The sequence below is a fragment of the Ruditapes philippinarum genome, unplaced genomic scaffold (assembly GCF_026571515.1).
Source record: "Ruditapes philippinarum isolate M1 unplaced genomic scaffold, ASM2657151v2 ctg1065_1_1_1_1, whole genome shotgun sequence".
NCBI classification, from domain to species: domain Eukaryota; kingdom Metazoa; phylum Mollusca; class Bivalvia; order Venerida; family Veneridae; genus Ruditapes; species Ruditapes philippinarum.
In genome coordinates this window covers 163,591-180,480 of record NW_026863096.1, presented here as the reverse complement: position 1 = coordinate 180,480, position 16,890 = coordinate 163,591, and the positions used below count along the sequence as shown (strand labels likewise).

Below are 16,890 nucleotides of genomic sequence, written 5' to 3'. Positions count from 1 at the left end.
TAAATATTTGTACCGGACATAGGGCTTGGAAAAACCAGCATTTCGGCCAAATTCAGGATAACAACAATTTGTATATTTTATGACTCATTTTTGCTTATTATTAATAGGAAAAAAAACCACAGAACTAATAATGACATGGATATGTAGAAAACTAAACTTTTGTTTATTTCAGGACGGTTACAGGTGAACCTAAGTCATTGAACTGTACAACTGGATCAAATTTAATAAAGTATGGGCAGCCATTATCAAGTGAGATACATGTTATAGTCAGAGACAAATATGGAAATGATATACAACATGTAAGTTAGTATGGTTATAAATCCCACACAGTTGCAACAATTTTTGTGCATGGATTTTTAGCTTTTAATAAATTATTTATAAATGCAGTAATTATATGAAAAATCTTAACTTTTGAAAGCTTCTCAAGTTCTTAGAATTGAATACTGCTTCTCAAGTTCTTAGAATTTAATACTGTCTTTAAATGTTCATTTTGCAGACCAATCTGCAAATCTTTTAATTTGATTGTGTTAAGCTGCTGATTTTAAACCACTGGCCCTGCCTCACCCAACCACAATAAAAACAAAATGACCAATAATTGAATATATTACTAAAATGATTTTATAACTAGTATTTGATTCTATGAGTACCTTTAAACTATAAATGAAAGAGATGGGAGTTATATTCAGTTAAAATTGGTCTTCACTTTTCATGATTTCTTTTTTTTTCTTAAACAAAATTTGTTGTTTCATAACAAGCAGTATAGATCCTTATCAAACTGATAGAATGTGCAGTGGCTGTATACTTGTAACAAAGATTGTTTACTGTTTGTTTCTGTATTTTAAGGGCTAAGATTAACCAAAATTTTACTCTTATTTTACAGGACTCTGACAGTGTTTGCAAAGATTTGAAAATCACTGGAGATGGACTAAAGGCTGATAGATGTAAAGTCGTCATGCATGAGAAAGTAAGTTGTTTCACCTTAAAGGTAGACCACTTAGCGATGAAAATTATATAAATAAAATAGTTATGAATGGCAAGAAGATGAAATTCTGTAAATATATGTTTAACCTGTGAAATCCGTGTGTCAATGGTCAGTGCATGTATATTGTAAATTATTATGATTTATAAATCTGCACTTTTGTAACATTTTTTTCATTGGATAATCATGATATTTGTATAATCATAATACATGGCTGCTGTCATTTTAATGATCAATTTTCATTTTTTTTCTCAAAGGACTTTGCTGTCTTATAAATTAGTTGTAACTATTTTGAAAGGTTTTATGGCAGTGTATAAATAGTTGTGTGCAATATAACCCTTATCTGGCAGCTAATGTTATATAGCTTAGAACAATTTATATGGGGTCATATAACCTGTCAAAAATAATTTTAAAAAGACATTTTATATGGGGTCTTATAACCAAAAAATCAAACAAATAAAAAATAGTGCAACAACAAAAAATTGACAATTTATATGGGGACATATAACTTTTAAAAGTCAACTGTTTATATGGTGCTATATGACCTGCCAAAAATATTTATTACTAATATAAATATAGGTTAATTAAGGAGGATGGGTATGCAAATTAAAAAACATCACTATCATATTTGCAATTTCTGTCTATTTTTTAATTAGAATATGAAGATAATGGTCATTAAAGGCGTGGTGTTTGAAGGTGGGACATTGGGTAGGAAAGAGTTACAGATTACATGGAGAAATCTCAAAGATTATGTAAGACTTGAGATGGTAGCTGGTCCACCGGCTAAAATGAAGTTTATACATTATAATACAGATCAGGTAAGAGAGAAATATTTTTGTTTTCAAACCCAATATTTTGTGAACCTTTTTTTTTTCTTCTTTAGATTTTGACATTTCAGAATATACATGAAAAGAGATTTGTGCTTTACTGTCTGATACATTATAAATGATTCCAGATCAAGTGGAGTATAAGTCAATATAAAGTGTTACATACATAGTTCTAAAATTGGTTTTAAAATTTTTGTGTTTGCTAGTTTCGGTCAACAGTTAACCTTCATCGAGACCTCAATGAAAGATTTGCTCCCATTATGAAATATATTGATATATTATAAGATATACATGTATTGAGATATTGTGAATTTGTGAGGCTATAAATTGTTGAGTACAATACTGAATTCTATTGGACAAGTACACAGCTGTCAAACCTATATTGGATGAAGCTAGCCGAGTCTGATATAGGTTTTGTAGCTGTGTGTTGAGTCCAATAGAATCAGTATTGTTCTCACAGTATAATGACCTCTTTATTTCACACCACCATTTTTTGACATTTTGACTTCTGTTACTTCAAGTACAATAAGGATTTGATATGAATTTTTGGACTGTAAAAATGAAAATGAGGCTTAGTAATATAGGGTTCAATATGCATTTGATGTTAACATAATTGGTGTCTAAAAGTGAAAATGTGGCTATATGGGGTACGATATGCATTGGATATTGACTTTTTGGACTCTCAAAATATAAATGAGGTTAAATTGATAGGATTGGATCCAATAAATATTATTATATTGAAATATTACAAGAGATATATTGATGAATAATGGGATTTTGTTATATCATACAGGAAGTATTGGTATACAATGAGAGCAAGCTTACAAAACCTTTAGCCATCCAGTTATTAGATGAAGGTGACAATATTTGCACAACTCCTGATGTACGACTACAATTGGCGCGGGACGTCAAATTGAAGGTTGGTCAAAATTGTGCGTAAATTGAGCAACATTCAGATTAAAGTGAAAATATTAAGTAAAAACTAAGTTAAAATATTAATGTTCAAATATTCGGGTTGTAAGATATTACTTACAGTTGTTTGAAATCAGAAATATCAAGTGAGGAATTAGAACTTAATTTTGACTTGTGTTATATAAAGATGCTAGAAATATTTAGTAAAAGATAATACTGGTCAGGGACCATCAACCGGACACTTTTTGATCATTTTTCTATACAAATTTCATAGTTTTAAAGCTAGAGGTATGAAAATTTGACACAGTACAGCTAGGTTCTTCTCCTAACTAACAAACTAGTTTGTTTAGTTCTGATTATGTTGACACTTATATCCGAGGCCCGTCAAGGAGGGTATCAAAATTACATAAATTGTACATACTACAGTACCATGTGTCCGGACAGATATGTAATAACGTTGATTTAATTCAGATAAAAGCTTTGGTGTTCTTTTTTTTAGCTCACCTGAGCACGAAGTGCTCAAAGGTGAGCTTTTGTCATCACTCTGCGTCCGTCGTGCGTCGTGCGTCCTTCAAAAAATGGCGTCAAACTTTTCAAACAACATCTCCTCCTAAATTACATGGCCAATTGCAACCAAACTTTACAGAAATGATCCTTAGGTGGACCCCTTTCAAAGTTGTTCAAAAATTTAAATTCCATTAAAAACTCTGGTTGCCATGGCAACCAATAAGAAAAACTTAAAAAATCTTCTTCTAAAAAACCGTAAGAGCTAGAGCTTAGATATTTGGCATGAAACATCTTCTAATGAGTGCCTACCAAGTTTGTTCAAATCAAAGCCCTAGGGTCAAAATTGGCCCCGCCCCAGGGGGTCATTGATTTTCCCTATATGCATATAGTAAAAACTTAAAAAATCTTCTTTTAAAGAACTCAAAGAGCTAGAGCTAAGATATTTAGCATGAAACATGTTCTAATGGGTGTCTACCAAGTTTGTTCAAATAAAAGCCCTGGGGTCAAAATTGGCTCCGCCCCGGGGTCATTGATTTTTCCTTATATGTGTATAGCAAAAACTTAAAAAATCTTCTTTAAAAAAACCCAAATAGCTGGAGTTTAGCTATTAAGCATGAAACATCTTCTAGTGAGTGTCTACAAAGTTTGTTCAAATCAAAGCCCCAGGGTGAAAATTGGCCCCGCCCCGGGGGTCATTGATTTTCCTTACATGACTGTGTATAGCAAAAACTTAAAAATCTTCTTTGAAAAAACCCAGTTAGCTAGTGTTTAGATATAAAGCATGAAACATCTTCTAGTGAGTGTCTACCAAGTTTGTTCAAATAAAAGCCCTAGGGTCAAAATTGGCCCCGCCCCCGGGGGTCATTGATTTTCCCTATGCGCATATTGTAAAAACTTAAAAAATCTTCTTTTAAAGAACTCAAAGAGCTAGAGCTAAGATATTTAGCATGAAACATGTTTTCATGGGTGTCTACCAAGTTTGTTCAAATAAAAGCCCTGGGGTCAAAATTGGCCCCGCCCCGGGGGTCATTGATTTTCCCTATGCGCATATAGTAAAAACTTAAAAAATCTTCTTTTTAAAGAACTCAAAGAGCTAGAGCTAAGATATTTAGCATGAAACATGTTCTCATGGGTGTCTACCAAGTTTGTTCAAATAAAAGCCCTGGGGTCAAAATTGGCCCCGCCCGGGGGTCATTCATTAGCTTGACTTTTTTTTTTTAGATATATACATATTATATATATACATATATATTTAATATTTATATATATATATATAAAATATATATATATATAAATATATAGATATATATATATATAAATAAATGTATATATATATATAGATATATATATATAGATATATATATATACATATTATGTGTGTGTATATATATTTATATATATATATATATATATATAATTATATATATATATATGTATATGTATATATATACATATACATACATATATATATATCATATATATATATATATATATATATATATATATATATATATATACATGCATACATATACAACCAAGTTTGTTCAAATAAAAGCCCTGGGGTTTAAAACTGGCCCCGCTCCAGGGGCCTATATACAGGTGAGCGACTTTGGGCCATCATGGCCCTCTTGTTATTTTCAACATGACACACAATATTTCAGCAGCAAATGCTGAAGTTTTGGATATTTTATTGTTTACTCTGCTAATAATTATGAGGTGTTATATGAGGTCAGGCATTGCTTTCTTGACCCCCAAATTTCAACGTCAATATTCTTGAAATAGACATTAAAATATTACCATTTACGGAGGTTGAAATAAATTTATTTACTTAATTTTAGAAGAAACATGCATTTATTGTTGATAAAAAAGTGACTAACAACCACTGAACAAAGAAAATTCTAAATCAAGCATTTTCGGGGCCGTCCGGGTTTGGTGGTTGTCCGGTTTTGGTGGTCCCCAACCAGTATCCCTAAAAAACCTGCTGGAACCAAAAGTGACTTGACTCTGCTATCAGTATAGAGCCAAGCCAGCGTGTCCATCCATTCAGTCTGACCAGACTCTATTCTGTTGGTAGTTTAGTTTTTTATGCCCCCGCCATGTAATGGCCGGGGCATATAGTGTTACCCTGTTCCGTCCTTCCGTCATTCCGTCCTTCCGTCATTCCGTCCTTCCGTCATTCCGTCATTCTGTCATTCCGTCATCATCAGTTTCCGTTCATTATCTTAGTAACGGTTGCACACATTCAACTCAAATTTGACATATGGATATGTCATGAGAAAATACAGGTCAAGTTCGAATTTGGTCATGGTTCGATGATTTTTGGCAGAGTTATGCCCCTTTTACTTTAAAATAATATGAAATTTTCAGTTTCCGTTCATTATCTCCCCAACGATACAACACATTCAACTCAAACTTGACATATGGATATGTCATGAGAAAATACAGGTCAAGTTCAAATTTGGTCATGGTTCGATGATTTTTGGCAGAGTTATGCCCCTTTTACTTTGAAAATAATATGAAATTTTCAGTTTCCGTTCATTATCTCCCCAAAGGTACAACACATTCAACTCAAATTTGACATATGGATATGTCTTGAGAAAATACAGGTCAAGTTCGAATTTGGTCATGGTTCGATGATTTTTGGCAGAATTATGCCCCTTTCACTTTGAAAATAATATGAAATTTTCAGTTTCCATTCATTATCTCCCCAACGGTACAACACATTCAACTCAAACTTGACATATGGATACATCAAAGGAATGCGCAGGTCAAGTTCAAATTTGGTCATGGTTCGATGATTTTTGGCAGAGTTATGCCCCTTTTACTTTGAAAATAATATGAAATTTTCAGTTTCCGTTCATTATCTCCCAAAAGGTACAACACATTCAACTCAAATTTGACATATGGATATGTCATGAGAAAATACAGGTCAAGTTCGAATTTGGTCATGGTTCAATGATTTTTGGCAGAGTTATGCCCCTTTTACTTTGAAAATAATATGAAATTTTCAGTTTCCGTTCATTATCTCCCCAACGGTACAACACATTCAACTCAAATTTGACATATGGATATGTCATGAGAAAATACAGGTCTAGTTCGAATTTGGTCATGGTTCGATGATTTTTGGCAGAGTTATGCCCCTTTTACTTTGAAAATAATATGAAATTTTCAGTTTCTGTCATTATCTCCCCAACGGTACAACATATTCAACTCAAATTTGACATATGGATATGTCATGAGAAAATACAGGTCTAGTTCGAATTTGGTCATGGTTCGATGATTTTTGGCAGAGTAATGCCCCTTTTACTTTGAAAATAATGTGAAATTTTCAGTTTACGTTCATTATCTCCCAAACGGTACAACACATTCAACTCAAATTTGACATATGGATATGTCATGAGAAAATACAGGTAAAGTTCGAATTTGGTCATGGTTCGATGATTTTTGGCAGAGTTATGCCCCTTTTTCTTTGTAAATAATATGAAAATTTCATTTTCCGTTCATTATCTCCCCAACAGTACAACACATTCAACTCAAATTTGACATATGGATATGTTTCTGGAATGCCCAGGCCAATTTCGAATTTGGTCATGGTTCAATGATTTTTGGCAGAGTAATGCCCCTTTCACTTTGAAAATAATATGAAATTTACAGTTTCTGTTCATTATCTACCCAACAGTGTTACATATTCAACTCAAATTTGACATATGGATATGTCAAAGGAATGGGCAGGTCAAGTTGGAATTTGGTCATGGTTCGATGATTTTTTGGCAGAGTTATGTCCCTTTCACTTTGAAAATAATATAGATACGTCTTGGGAATAAGCAGTTTAAGTTTGAATTTGGTCATGGTTTAATGATTTTGGACAACCTTATCTTTCTTGAATATTGGAAATTTTTTTAACTTTTTGTTTCAGCACTTTACTTTTGTGGAAATGTATGTATAGCCATTATTTTGGCTACAAATATGAAATATGCTATTTTCAAAAGGTTAAGACTGAATAATTTCAGTGCCTTGAATATTGTATGAAAATGGTTTGTGTTAACACTGAAAAGTTTAAAGGGCTTTGAACTTAAAATGAAAACAATAATTTGTGCAAACAAATTTGGAACTAAATATTATAACATCTGAAATTTTGGCTGCATGCGGGGGCATCCGTGGCATGATGACACATTTCTAGTTGTATTCTGGTATTGGAATCACTTCATCTTTGTATGGACTGTTCCAGATTAAAATTCGGCAAAAAGCATATACTGTATAAGTCGATATTTCCGTGTGTTGAAAATTTGGCGAAAAATTTAAAATTCCAGACATTTTTAGTTTATAAATCACATTTAGTGAAAGCTCTAGTTGTGCTTAAAGTGTTACTAGTTAGTGTTGTGCTTACATCTCTTGTTGAAAAATTTCAGCTCATACCCACAGTTCAACCCATAAAAACCAACAAAGATGGGATAGGTGACTTTGGAATTTTTACAGTATCATGTGGCAGGTAACACTTTTTACTGTCTACAGTTTGTATAAAATTGTTTTGATAATTCCCTAGCCAGTTGTTTGAAAATTGCCAACTTCAAATTACTTGCCCCTTACTGATGTGAGTTTGAATCCCGCCAGAAACTCAGTATTTTTCATGCGAGAAGTCAATAATAGTAGCTTATAAAAGGTTGGTGGTTCTACCTGGGTGCTTGTTTGCATAGGCAGACTTCGGAAGTCTTCTTATATAACTACTAAAGCTGGTAAGTTGCCAAATGACCTGGGGCCGTATTCATAAAGCTCCTAAGGGAAAAATTTCCCTTAGATTCTAAGATTTCCCTTAAAAAACGTAAGATTTCCCTTAGTTTTTAAGAATTTCCTTAATTGCTATTCATAAAACTCCTTAGGGTAAAAATTCCTTAACTTTGGTCGATTTTTCCCTTAGATATTAAGGTACCCCATATGCTCCCTTAACTTTTAAGGGAAAAAGTTATTAAGCGATAAAAATGGAGAAATAAAATGGCCGACTAGCAAACAATTTGTTCATTCCCTTTCTCAAATAACAAATCCAGCTACTATCAATTAAGGAAATTGTTCCCTTAAAACTTAAGATTCTTTATGAATACGGCCCCTGTTCTGTATTGGATTTGCTTAAATTGATTAAACACTTAAAAATCTATTTTAGAATAGCAGGATAATATTTTTTTCCGGAATATTTTATTCTGTTTACATGCAATATTCATGTGTGTTAAAAAAAAAGACATTTTCAAGAATCAATGAAAAGATTATAAAAACAATATAATATAACTATTTAGAAATTTTAATAGCAAAATCATTAGATATAGTTTTATACCCTTTAATAAATAACACATCTTTACGAAAGGAAAAAACTGATTGTTTGATTTTGTAAATGCTTTTGGTTAACCAAGTCAGTTGATTGGTTGGCATACACATTTTTTGCGTAACTTCTACTTTCTTCAATGAATCACACCTTCACAAAAAATATAGTAGCTAATGCTTTGTTGCATATTTGTTGAAGATTTAATATTTGATCATTTTGGCAAAATTATTGCTCTTTGTTTCATTTTCACATTTGCAATATTGGCAGAAAACTTGATAATGATAGAAATGAATGAAATGTTAGCGGTAATGATTTTGTTTCCCGTTACAGGGGTGTGTATGAACTACAGCCAAAAGCTTTCATATCAGCTGGTTTTGTGTTGTCTGGTCCTAAGCTAAAGATATCAGTGCAACCCGATCCAACTAGGCCCAGTAGCCTCGATGTCTCCTACAATACTAAGGCCACATATACAGCTGGTGAAATTATGCCAGGTAAGGCAGAGAAGATAAAAAATATAATTTGCATGTGAATGTAGCTTTGGTTACTTTAATCATTGGTCAGATCAACCTGATCACAGAAGGGAGTGTTAGCTTTATTGCATTTATATGCAGGGCCCACAAAATCTTATATTGATTTAGTTGTCCATTCTTATCTGAAGCATTTCTTAACTTTCTGTATGCTGTTTATATACAGTAGTAAATTCTTAAAAATTCCATTGGTCCGTACAGGCAGTGGGAAAACCTGGGACAATTCAGTTTGCCGGCCCTGTCATTTTGCCAGTCAATTGTTTTCTGTGAAATGAATCCAAAATACGTTTAGTTAGATATTTTCATTGTTTAAAATTCTCCTTCCACACTATAGTCTGTCCCATTAAAAATGGAAATGAACTTTTGCCTGGTATGAATTAATAAAAACACGTTGAATAAAAATTAAAACTTTTTTGTAAACTAAAAAAAAGTCACCCTCGAGATTTTCTCTAAAGTGTCTAATTTTCTTGTAAAAGCAAAGTTTCATTTCTCTACGGCAAGTCTCTGTTGTTTATTTTCCGTAGCCATTGCCGAAGTACTCTTCATTTGAAGATGAACGGGAGAAAGCACGTGTCATGTTTCTAAAATGTACATGTTGTTCTCGGGGTCGTTTCATGATTATTTTACAAAGCTGGATCTACAAGATGTAACAGTTTCGTTGCAATGCATGATAGAATACTTTACAAAATGAATAATAAGCAACAACTTGAACAAGATCATCGAGTCACATGGGGTAGATCTAGAAATTGCACTTACTTTTAAGCTGAATAGAATTCCTATGAGTTTCGAAATAGACCTTTATAAACGTCACGACAAATTCGCATTCTGAAGATCACTTCATCGCCAGTTTATATCCAGTTCCGTAGAACCCATTTTTTTACTTTGAAACTCCTGAATTGTACTTCAAAAATCCTGAATGGCATGACTCCTACACTTTTGATGATCGAGATTTTTTAAACTGGTAGATCTAATCCTTCTCATTATTAAAACATTGTTCCATTTGTGCAGTTATCTGGGTTAGCAAATGAAATATGGAAATGAAACACATCATAATCCAGTATGTTCCAAATCCATAATTCAAGAACAGCCCATCAATTTTAGTTCGACAGCACAATGTAAATGGATTCCTGACGAAAAAACATTATTACGTCACCAACAATTTACGAAATATATGACGTAACAAAAATGCCTCGCGCTTTTTATGGATGATTCCAGTTGCGGCATTGACAGAGGGCGGTTAGGCAATATGTAACCTCATAAAGATAATTTTAAGCGAGATAAATTGTCTTGATGGCATTTAAAAATAATTTTTGTATACACAGATTTTGCAGTAATTGTTTAAAAGTACACCTTCAAATTCATATATTAACAATAAAACTTTTGATAACTTTTAAATAATTTTAAACACACTTAATGGCATGAATCTATTGACAGAATACTCTCTCCATTATTTCACATATAACCTTCGTTTTGATTTTATGTTTTTAAACTATTTTATAATTTCTCAGAAATAATTTCCCTACAAATTATCTCGTTATTCAAGAGTTCTACTACTCTTTTTAGCTACAAAATATACCATATGCGGTATTATTTTCTCCCGCGAAAAAAATATAGCTATTGTTTTTTCACTGAATATTTTCAAATTTTAGGAAGGCTATAATTATTTAGGACATCACTCTGTGTTCTCTTTGACTCGATCTCCCCTTCATATTAACATAGTGTGTAACACTTTGAGTCTACAAAAAAACAACTTATTGTCCCTGATTAAACGCTCCAATTCAATCTTATTCTTAATAATATCAAATCACTGCCGGTATTTTCTGGACATTTTTTAAATTATGAGACGGAAAATTAATCTGTATTTACAAGCTTAAAGTGTATAGGCCAACGTTTGGTTGCTCAAAGTAGAAAGCATTTTTATATTCTTATAATTTACATTTTCTCATTAGCAAATGAGCTAGTTAAAGTAGACACTGTGCAAAACAATACTGAACATATAGTGAATCAGTTCCCCTTTCTATATATTTCTTGTCAGATTTGCATGCTTATGTTATATTTGTGTGTGATTTATAAGTCAGGTTTCTGTTGTGAAAGTTAAAACCTACGAAAAGTTTTAACGCAAGAACATCGCACCCGAAATAAGAAGGGTAACATATTTTTGTATCCCATCGGACCTGGTTAATTTAATTATTTTTAAATAGACGTGATACATACTAATGGACAGTATTCAGACAACTACAGCATTATGTTAATTAAACATTAGCGAAGAACCAATTTTTAGTCTTCTAGCGAGTATTCCCGTTCCATTACGACGCGTAGCGGTATTCAACATACGCGCTTGATTGAAAAGCTATCCAATCAAATCACTTCATAATATTGCTCTTTTTCTCTTAAAAAGAAAATAAAATACGACAGTATATCATGGTAATTATATAATTATATAAATCTTTGTGTGTTATAATTTATAAAGCGGTTACTGATATTTCACTTCAAATGATTTTAAATTGATTATTTTATATAATGGTTTGCTAGTAAAATTGCCTTTTCGACACCAACTTTGTTCTCATTTTTCATTTTAATGATAACATTCAGCTATTGATCAGTAAGTAAATAAGAATAATCAATTTTTTATAATTAACGAGTACATTTCACGCTAATTGTGAGACGAACCCTAAATGACGTCTGTATGGGCGCCGCCATTTTGAAATGGACGTCACGTCAGGTTACAACGTAAGTCAACGGGAAAAATTATAATTTTAACATTTTGACCATATTACTGACTTTATGGAAAAAATGAAAAACATGCCTAGAGATATTGATGTCAGGATTAACATGACATTAATTTAAATGATTTTACTATTATATTAAATAAAAAATGGAATATTCAAATTTGGTGGGACAGACTATAGGTCCAAACATCTGTGCAAGGCAATTGTTTTTCTGAGTTGTGAAACTAAACTATTTTGATCCACTGGATGGCTGTCTTGCTTGTGCCAGACTCTGAGCAGTCGCATTTGGATTGGTTCCCAGCCAAGTGATGTTAAACATTGACTCAAGTCAGTTAGAAGAATAAATCATTAACATGCTGAATTTCTTGAAGGGGCAGGTCTAGTACTGAAAATTTGGAATTATCAATTTAAAAGATAATCAAAATGAAAATTTAAATTTGGTCAGCCAATTCTGGTGAGACTGTACAAGCATGCCGGCTGGCCTAGGTCAGTGGCAAAGGGTAACCACAATTTCCTTCAGCATGTTAAGATTCAAGGAAGTAAATATTTTTGTTGATATTATAGAATACACTGTGAAGATATACGCAGATGATGAGAGTTTACTTGCCAGTGCAAAACCTTCACATGTCTCCTTGAAACTCTGGAAATCAGATGACGCTGATGCCACCAACCTTCCTAGTCGTGTAAGTTATTACCTTCGTACATACATAAAAATATTTTAAAACTTCCATTGCTTATAAGGAATACAGATTTTCCCTATGTCTGTTGAACTTTCATGCTGTCTGTCCATAGGTGGTCAAAACATAGGAATATGGATCGGGGATCTGTCTTTCAATACTGAATTTATTGAACAGGTTGAATAAAATTGGAGGCAAACACTAACATTTAGCACATCTTTTTTGTTATGTTTATATATCGTAATGACATCACATCAAAATGTATGCATGACTGTGCAATATCAGTTTTACTGAGCTGTTAAACTCGCTTTGATGCAAGATGAAATAGACATTTGATACTGTGTAACAATATGTGTTCCCATTGGGACTTAAACCCCTGCCTACCCACAGAAAATAAAAATGGTAAAATTTCTACACTATTAAGAGTCTGTAATTTTACCTTATATTATGTGATTATTTGAAATATATTTTTACTTTTATCCAGACCCTGTCATATAGTCCAGAAACAACACGAAAATCAGAGACAGGAATCTTCCATTTTAAGTAAGTTTTGATAAGATTATTCAGTAATTGAATGAATATTTAGATTTGAGGATTTTTTATGTGTGATAAGGTTTCAAGCTATAAAGTAACTATAAGATATTTTCGCCTACCCTATAGTTAAGTAATGACAACAATTACAGAAAGTTACTATGACTGTTGTTGTTTTATGTTAACATACATAGACAATAAATTCAAAAAAAAAAATTTTATAATCCATATTCTTAACAAAAAAGTGATTCAAACAAAACTGAGAAAAAAGGTCTGAAAACAAACACTTTGAAAGACTAACTTTTTGTCTTGTTTGGGGTAAAGATTTCTTTCTGTTTTTGCTTTCTTTAAGATACTTTTTTAATGTTTTATATCTCTTTGGTTGAGAAGATTGAAAACAAGACTTTGAGAACAGAATTTATTGGTTTGTTTAAGAATTATCATTTGTATTATAAATTTCAGAAATATCACAGCACCAGAGGAATCTGGCTCCTATAATGTCATGTTTGTATATTATGATGGTAAACACCAACTGTTCAGTAATGTGGTAAGCAATTGTTTCATTATGTATTGATACTCATATAATATTGTACGCTAAGGCTAGCAGTGGCTCAGTGGTTAAGGTCTCAAAATCTAAGGATAGTGGCTTCAAAATTTACTGATAGTTTATAAATTTCATAAAAATATTTCATTAGATATAGCTTAATACCCTTTAATGTTCAACGGAATCAAAATCTAATCTAGAATGATGCCCGTTTGTGCCTGAAAAAATGTATAGAGTGGCACTTGAGGTCTTCTTCCACCAGTGAAACTGGAAAAACAGTGCATGACCTTTACTGTGTTGGTGTGATGTTAAACCTGTGTTAACCAACCCTCCCCCCCCCCTTAAAAAAAGAAGAAAAAAAGGAAAAGTATATCTACATGTATATGTATATGAAATGTTATTCATTACAAGAAACTATGTGTATTTGAATGTTTTTACATGAAAGACTGTGATGATTCATACATACTTTACTTGTAGAATTTTCCAAATTTCAGATTCACATAAAGATTGACCCATCAGCACCAGTACAATTAGTCAGCCAAGACAATCCTGGCACAGCCACTGTCTCCAATACGAAAAACTATGCTACTAGATGTATAGTCAGAAACCTCAAACTCGAATTAAGGGTAGGTAACTTGATTTTAAAAAACAGACAAAAAAACCCAACAACAAAATCACCACAGTGCAGCCTTTTAAGAGTAAGTAAAGTATCATAAATACTACATGATTGTTTGGATAATTGTGATGTTTATATAATCCTATACATTGCTATTCTTATTTTATAGAGTAATTTTTATTTTTCCTTAAAGGCAATGTGCTGATTCAAATTTTGTATAAATTTTTTAAAAAGGTTATATGGTGTTGTATAAATGAATAATTATTAAATGGTTGTTTGCAATATAACCTAACCTTGAATTTTTAGTTATATTTTAATGATACAACCCCATTTATATTTGGCCATATAGCCTGTAAAAAAATAAAAAATCTATAACAATTAATACATTAGTTTAAATGGTTAATGTAATTTATAATATTGGATAATCCATTTAGACCATACAAGATGCTTGTTATAATAAAAGGATGTTTAAGCATACTATTTAGATAATTATGGAACATACGGTAGTAAAAATATTGACTTACATTAAGTAATAGTTGTTAACAATTTCAAGCCACTTTTGCCTTGTTTTTTACAGTTTTTGTAATAGATAGTTTTGATATATTTATTGGTGTTTAAGAGGGTGTTTTTCACTGTAATGTCATTATTGGAGAAAATATCATTATGACAACTGTCATGTTTGTTTATATGGGATCCTGATCTTTAAGTGTTTGCTTCCAACCTCTTGTCCCTTAAAAGATGTGGGTTCAAATCTCTCAAGGGACTTAGAATTCTTTTATACGAGGAAGCTCACACTGGACTTAGAATTCTTTCAAAGGAGGAAGCTATCCAGCTAGCTTACAGAATGTTGGTGGTGCAATGTAAAACCTAAATGCAAAAGAAAAATGTTTATTATTGTTAATAATGACCATGGTTTTTAATAATAGCTATATATGGTCTACTGTATGAAGCATTTCCATCATCATATACATTTTGTATCATGTCAAATGATTTGATTTAATTGTAATATGTTTTGCAATTTTTCATAACATATTTTGTTTTATTGATTTTTAATCAAGGATAAATACAAGAATCATGTAACAAAGGGTATGAATGGTGCTATAGTACTAGAGATAGCAAGTGCTACAGGAGAGAAAGAGTTACCTGTCTTTAATAATTCAGCTAAAAATAGCACTATTTCTGTGACACTTGCTGGTGGTACAAGTTTTATACAGGTAAATGATTTACACATTCTTTTCTTGAAAATTGGTTATCATTTGTTTAGCCACCTTCCTATCTCTAAATTTTGTTCAGACTATTTTGTGATTTTCTAAGATTCATGGCCCTTTCACTTAAGGCACTTTAGTTCTTCTTTAGTGCCAAACACTACTTTTTTCTAACCATTCCTGAATTTTGATGAAAGTTTTTAGGAAACATTGCTTTCAAGGGAGGATTTGCATAACACATTTGTTAATTTTTTGTTTTGTTTGTCCTTTTTTTCTAATTGTCTGTCACAAAAATTATCACAGTTATGACTATTCAACTGCCTTTTATGTGATCTGGTTCAAAGATATTTCATCAGCTTTTATCGTCTTTTTATACTTTGTTTAGTAGTTAACTTAATGTAAATTTAATTCTACACTTTTCATAGGCATACATTTAACCTAGACTTATTATAGGAGAGTGTAAGATTGCCCCCCTTTAAGGTTAAAAGAGTATTTCCCCTTGATGCTATACAAAATGAAATTAATATTGGTTATCAGATTTTAAAAATATAATCAGATGGCAGTGTTTTTTTCTTTATATAACTACTACCCTAAAACGATACTGTTCCCAATAGAAAATAGTCATTAAAATTCCCAATTTCCAATGTTTAAATTCCCAAAATGGCTGTTCAAAATAACCACAAGGCCAAGTGATTTCTCTGAAATCATTTAAATCCAACATATTCATATAAATCACCACTAAATAGTTCTCCCTGGACAGTGGAAGCTGTTAGCTATCTATATTCATGATGACTAATCTTATTTATAGCTGAAAAAATTAAAAAAGTCAAAATAACGCATTTTTTCCCAATCAGTCTGGTACCGGCACCATTCCCAAAGAAGAGGAAAAAAACACTGGATGGATATTCGTAAACCATTTAACCATAGCACTTTTGACTGATACCAATTTTAAAATATGTTTGGATTTTCTATATTTCTGACTATTAGTAATAAATTGGTTGATTGAAATATTCCTAATCCTGGAAGCTTTGGTTATATATATGCAAACATTGGTTTATATATTTGGTTATATAACCCTGTAAAAATTTGTGAAAACAAATAGTTTTGAACATGTATATTTGTAGAACATTGCACTTCAAGAGAACAGTCCGGGTAAAGATGGCACAGAGTATCAACTAAAGTGTACCGTCAACTGTACTAATGTACCTAAATCCAGCAACATTCAGCCATACATTATACCTTTCCTGTTCTATGATGGTAAGTTTAAATCTTTACTTCTTCAATGGCAAGGAGCTGGGCCATGAAGTTTGGGTGATTAAGGCCGTTGACTTCAAATCACTCACCCTCTCACCCCTGTGGGTTTGATCCCTACATGGACTCTCGATTGGTTCCTGTGACAAAATTGTAAAGCTAGCTTTCCGAACGTCAGTGGTTCTACACAACTGCTTTCTCGTGCCTGTAATAATGCAAAGAGGGGAACCTAAGGTCTACCTCAACCGGTAAAGCTGGAAAGTTGCAATATGAC

General features: G+C 32.1%; 1 protein-coding gene across 1 annotated transcript in view; it reads left to right on the top strand.

The window, feature by feature from the left end:
• Positions 1–16,890, top strand: part of LOC132721137 (structural maintenance of chromosomes flexible hinge domain-containing protein 1-like) — an 87,098-nt gene that overhangs the window by 45,070 nt on the left and 25,138 nt on the right. Inside the window, exons 28-39 of the mRNA XM_060705392.1 lie at positions 173–299; positions 881–964; positions 1,636–1,797; positions 2,600–2,725; positions 7,635–7,714; positions 8,867–9,027; positions 12,357–12,475; positions 12,954–13,012; positions 13,463–13,547; positions 14,039–14,170; positions 15,219–15,374; positions 16,490–16,622. Of these exons, the coding sequence (XP_060561375.1) occupies positions 173–299; positions 881–964; positions 1,636–1,797; positions 2,600–2,725; positions 7,635–7,714; positions 8,867–9,027; positions 12,357–12,475; positions 12,954–13,012; positions 13,463–13,547; positions 14,039–14,170; positions 15,219–15,374; positions 16,490–16,622 (1,424 nt within the window). The remainder of the gene's footprint in view (positions 1–172; positions 300–880; positions 965–1,635; positions 1,798–2,599; positions 2,726–7,634; positions 7,715–8,866; positions 9,028–12,356; positions 12,476–12,953; positions 13,013–13,462; positions 13,548–14,038; positions 14,171–15,218; positions 15,375–16,489; positions 16,623–16,890) is intronic.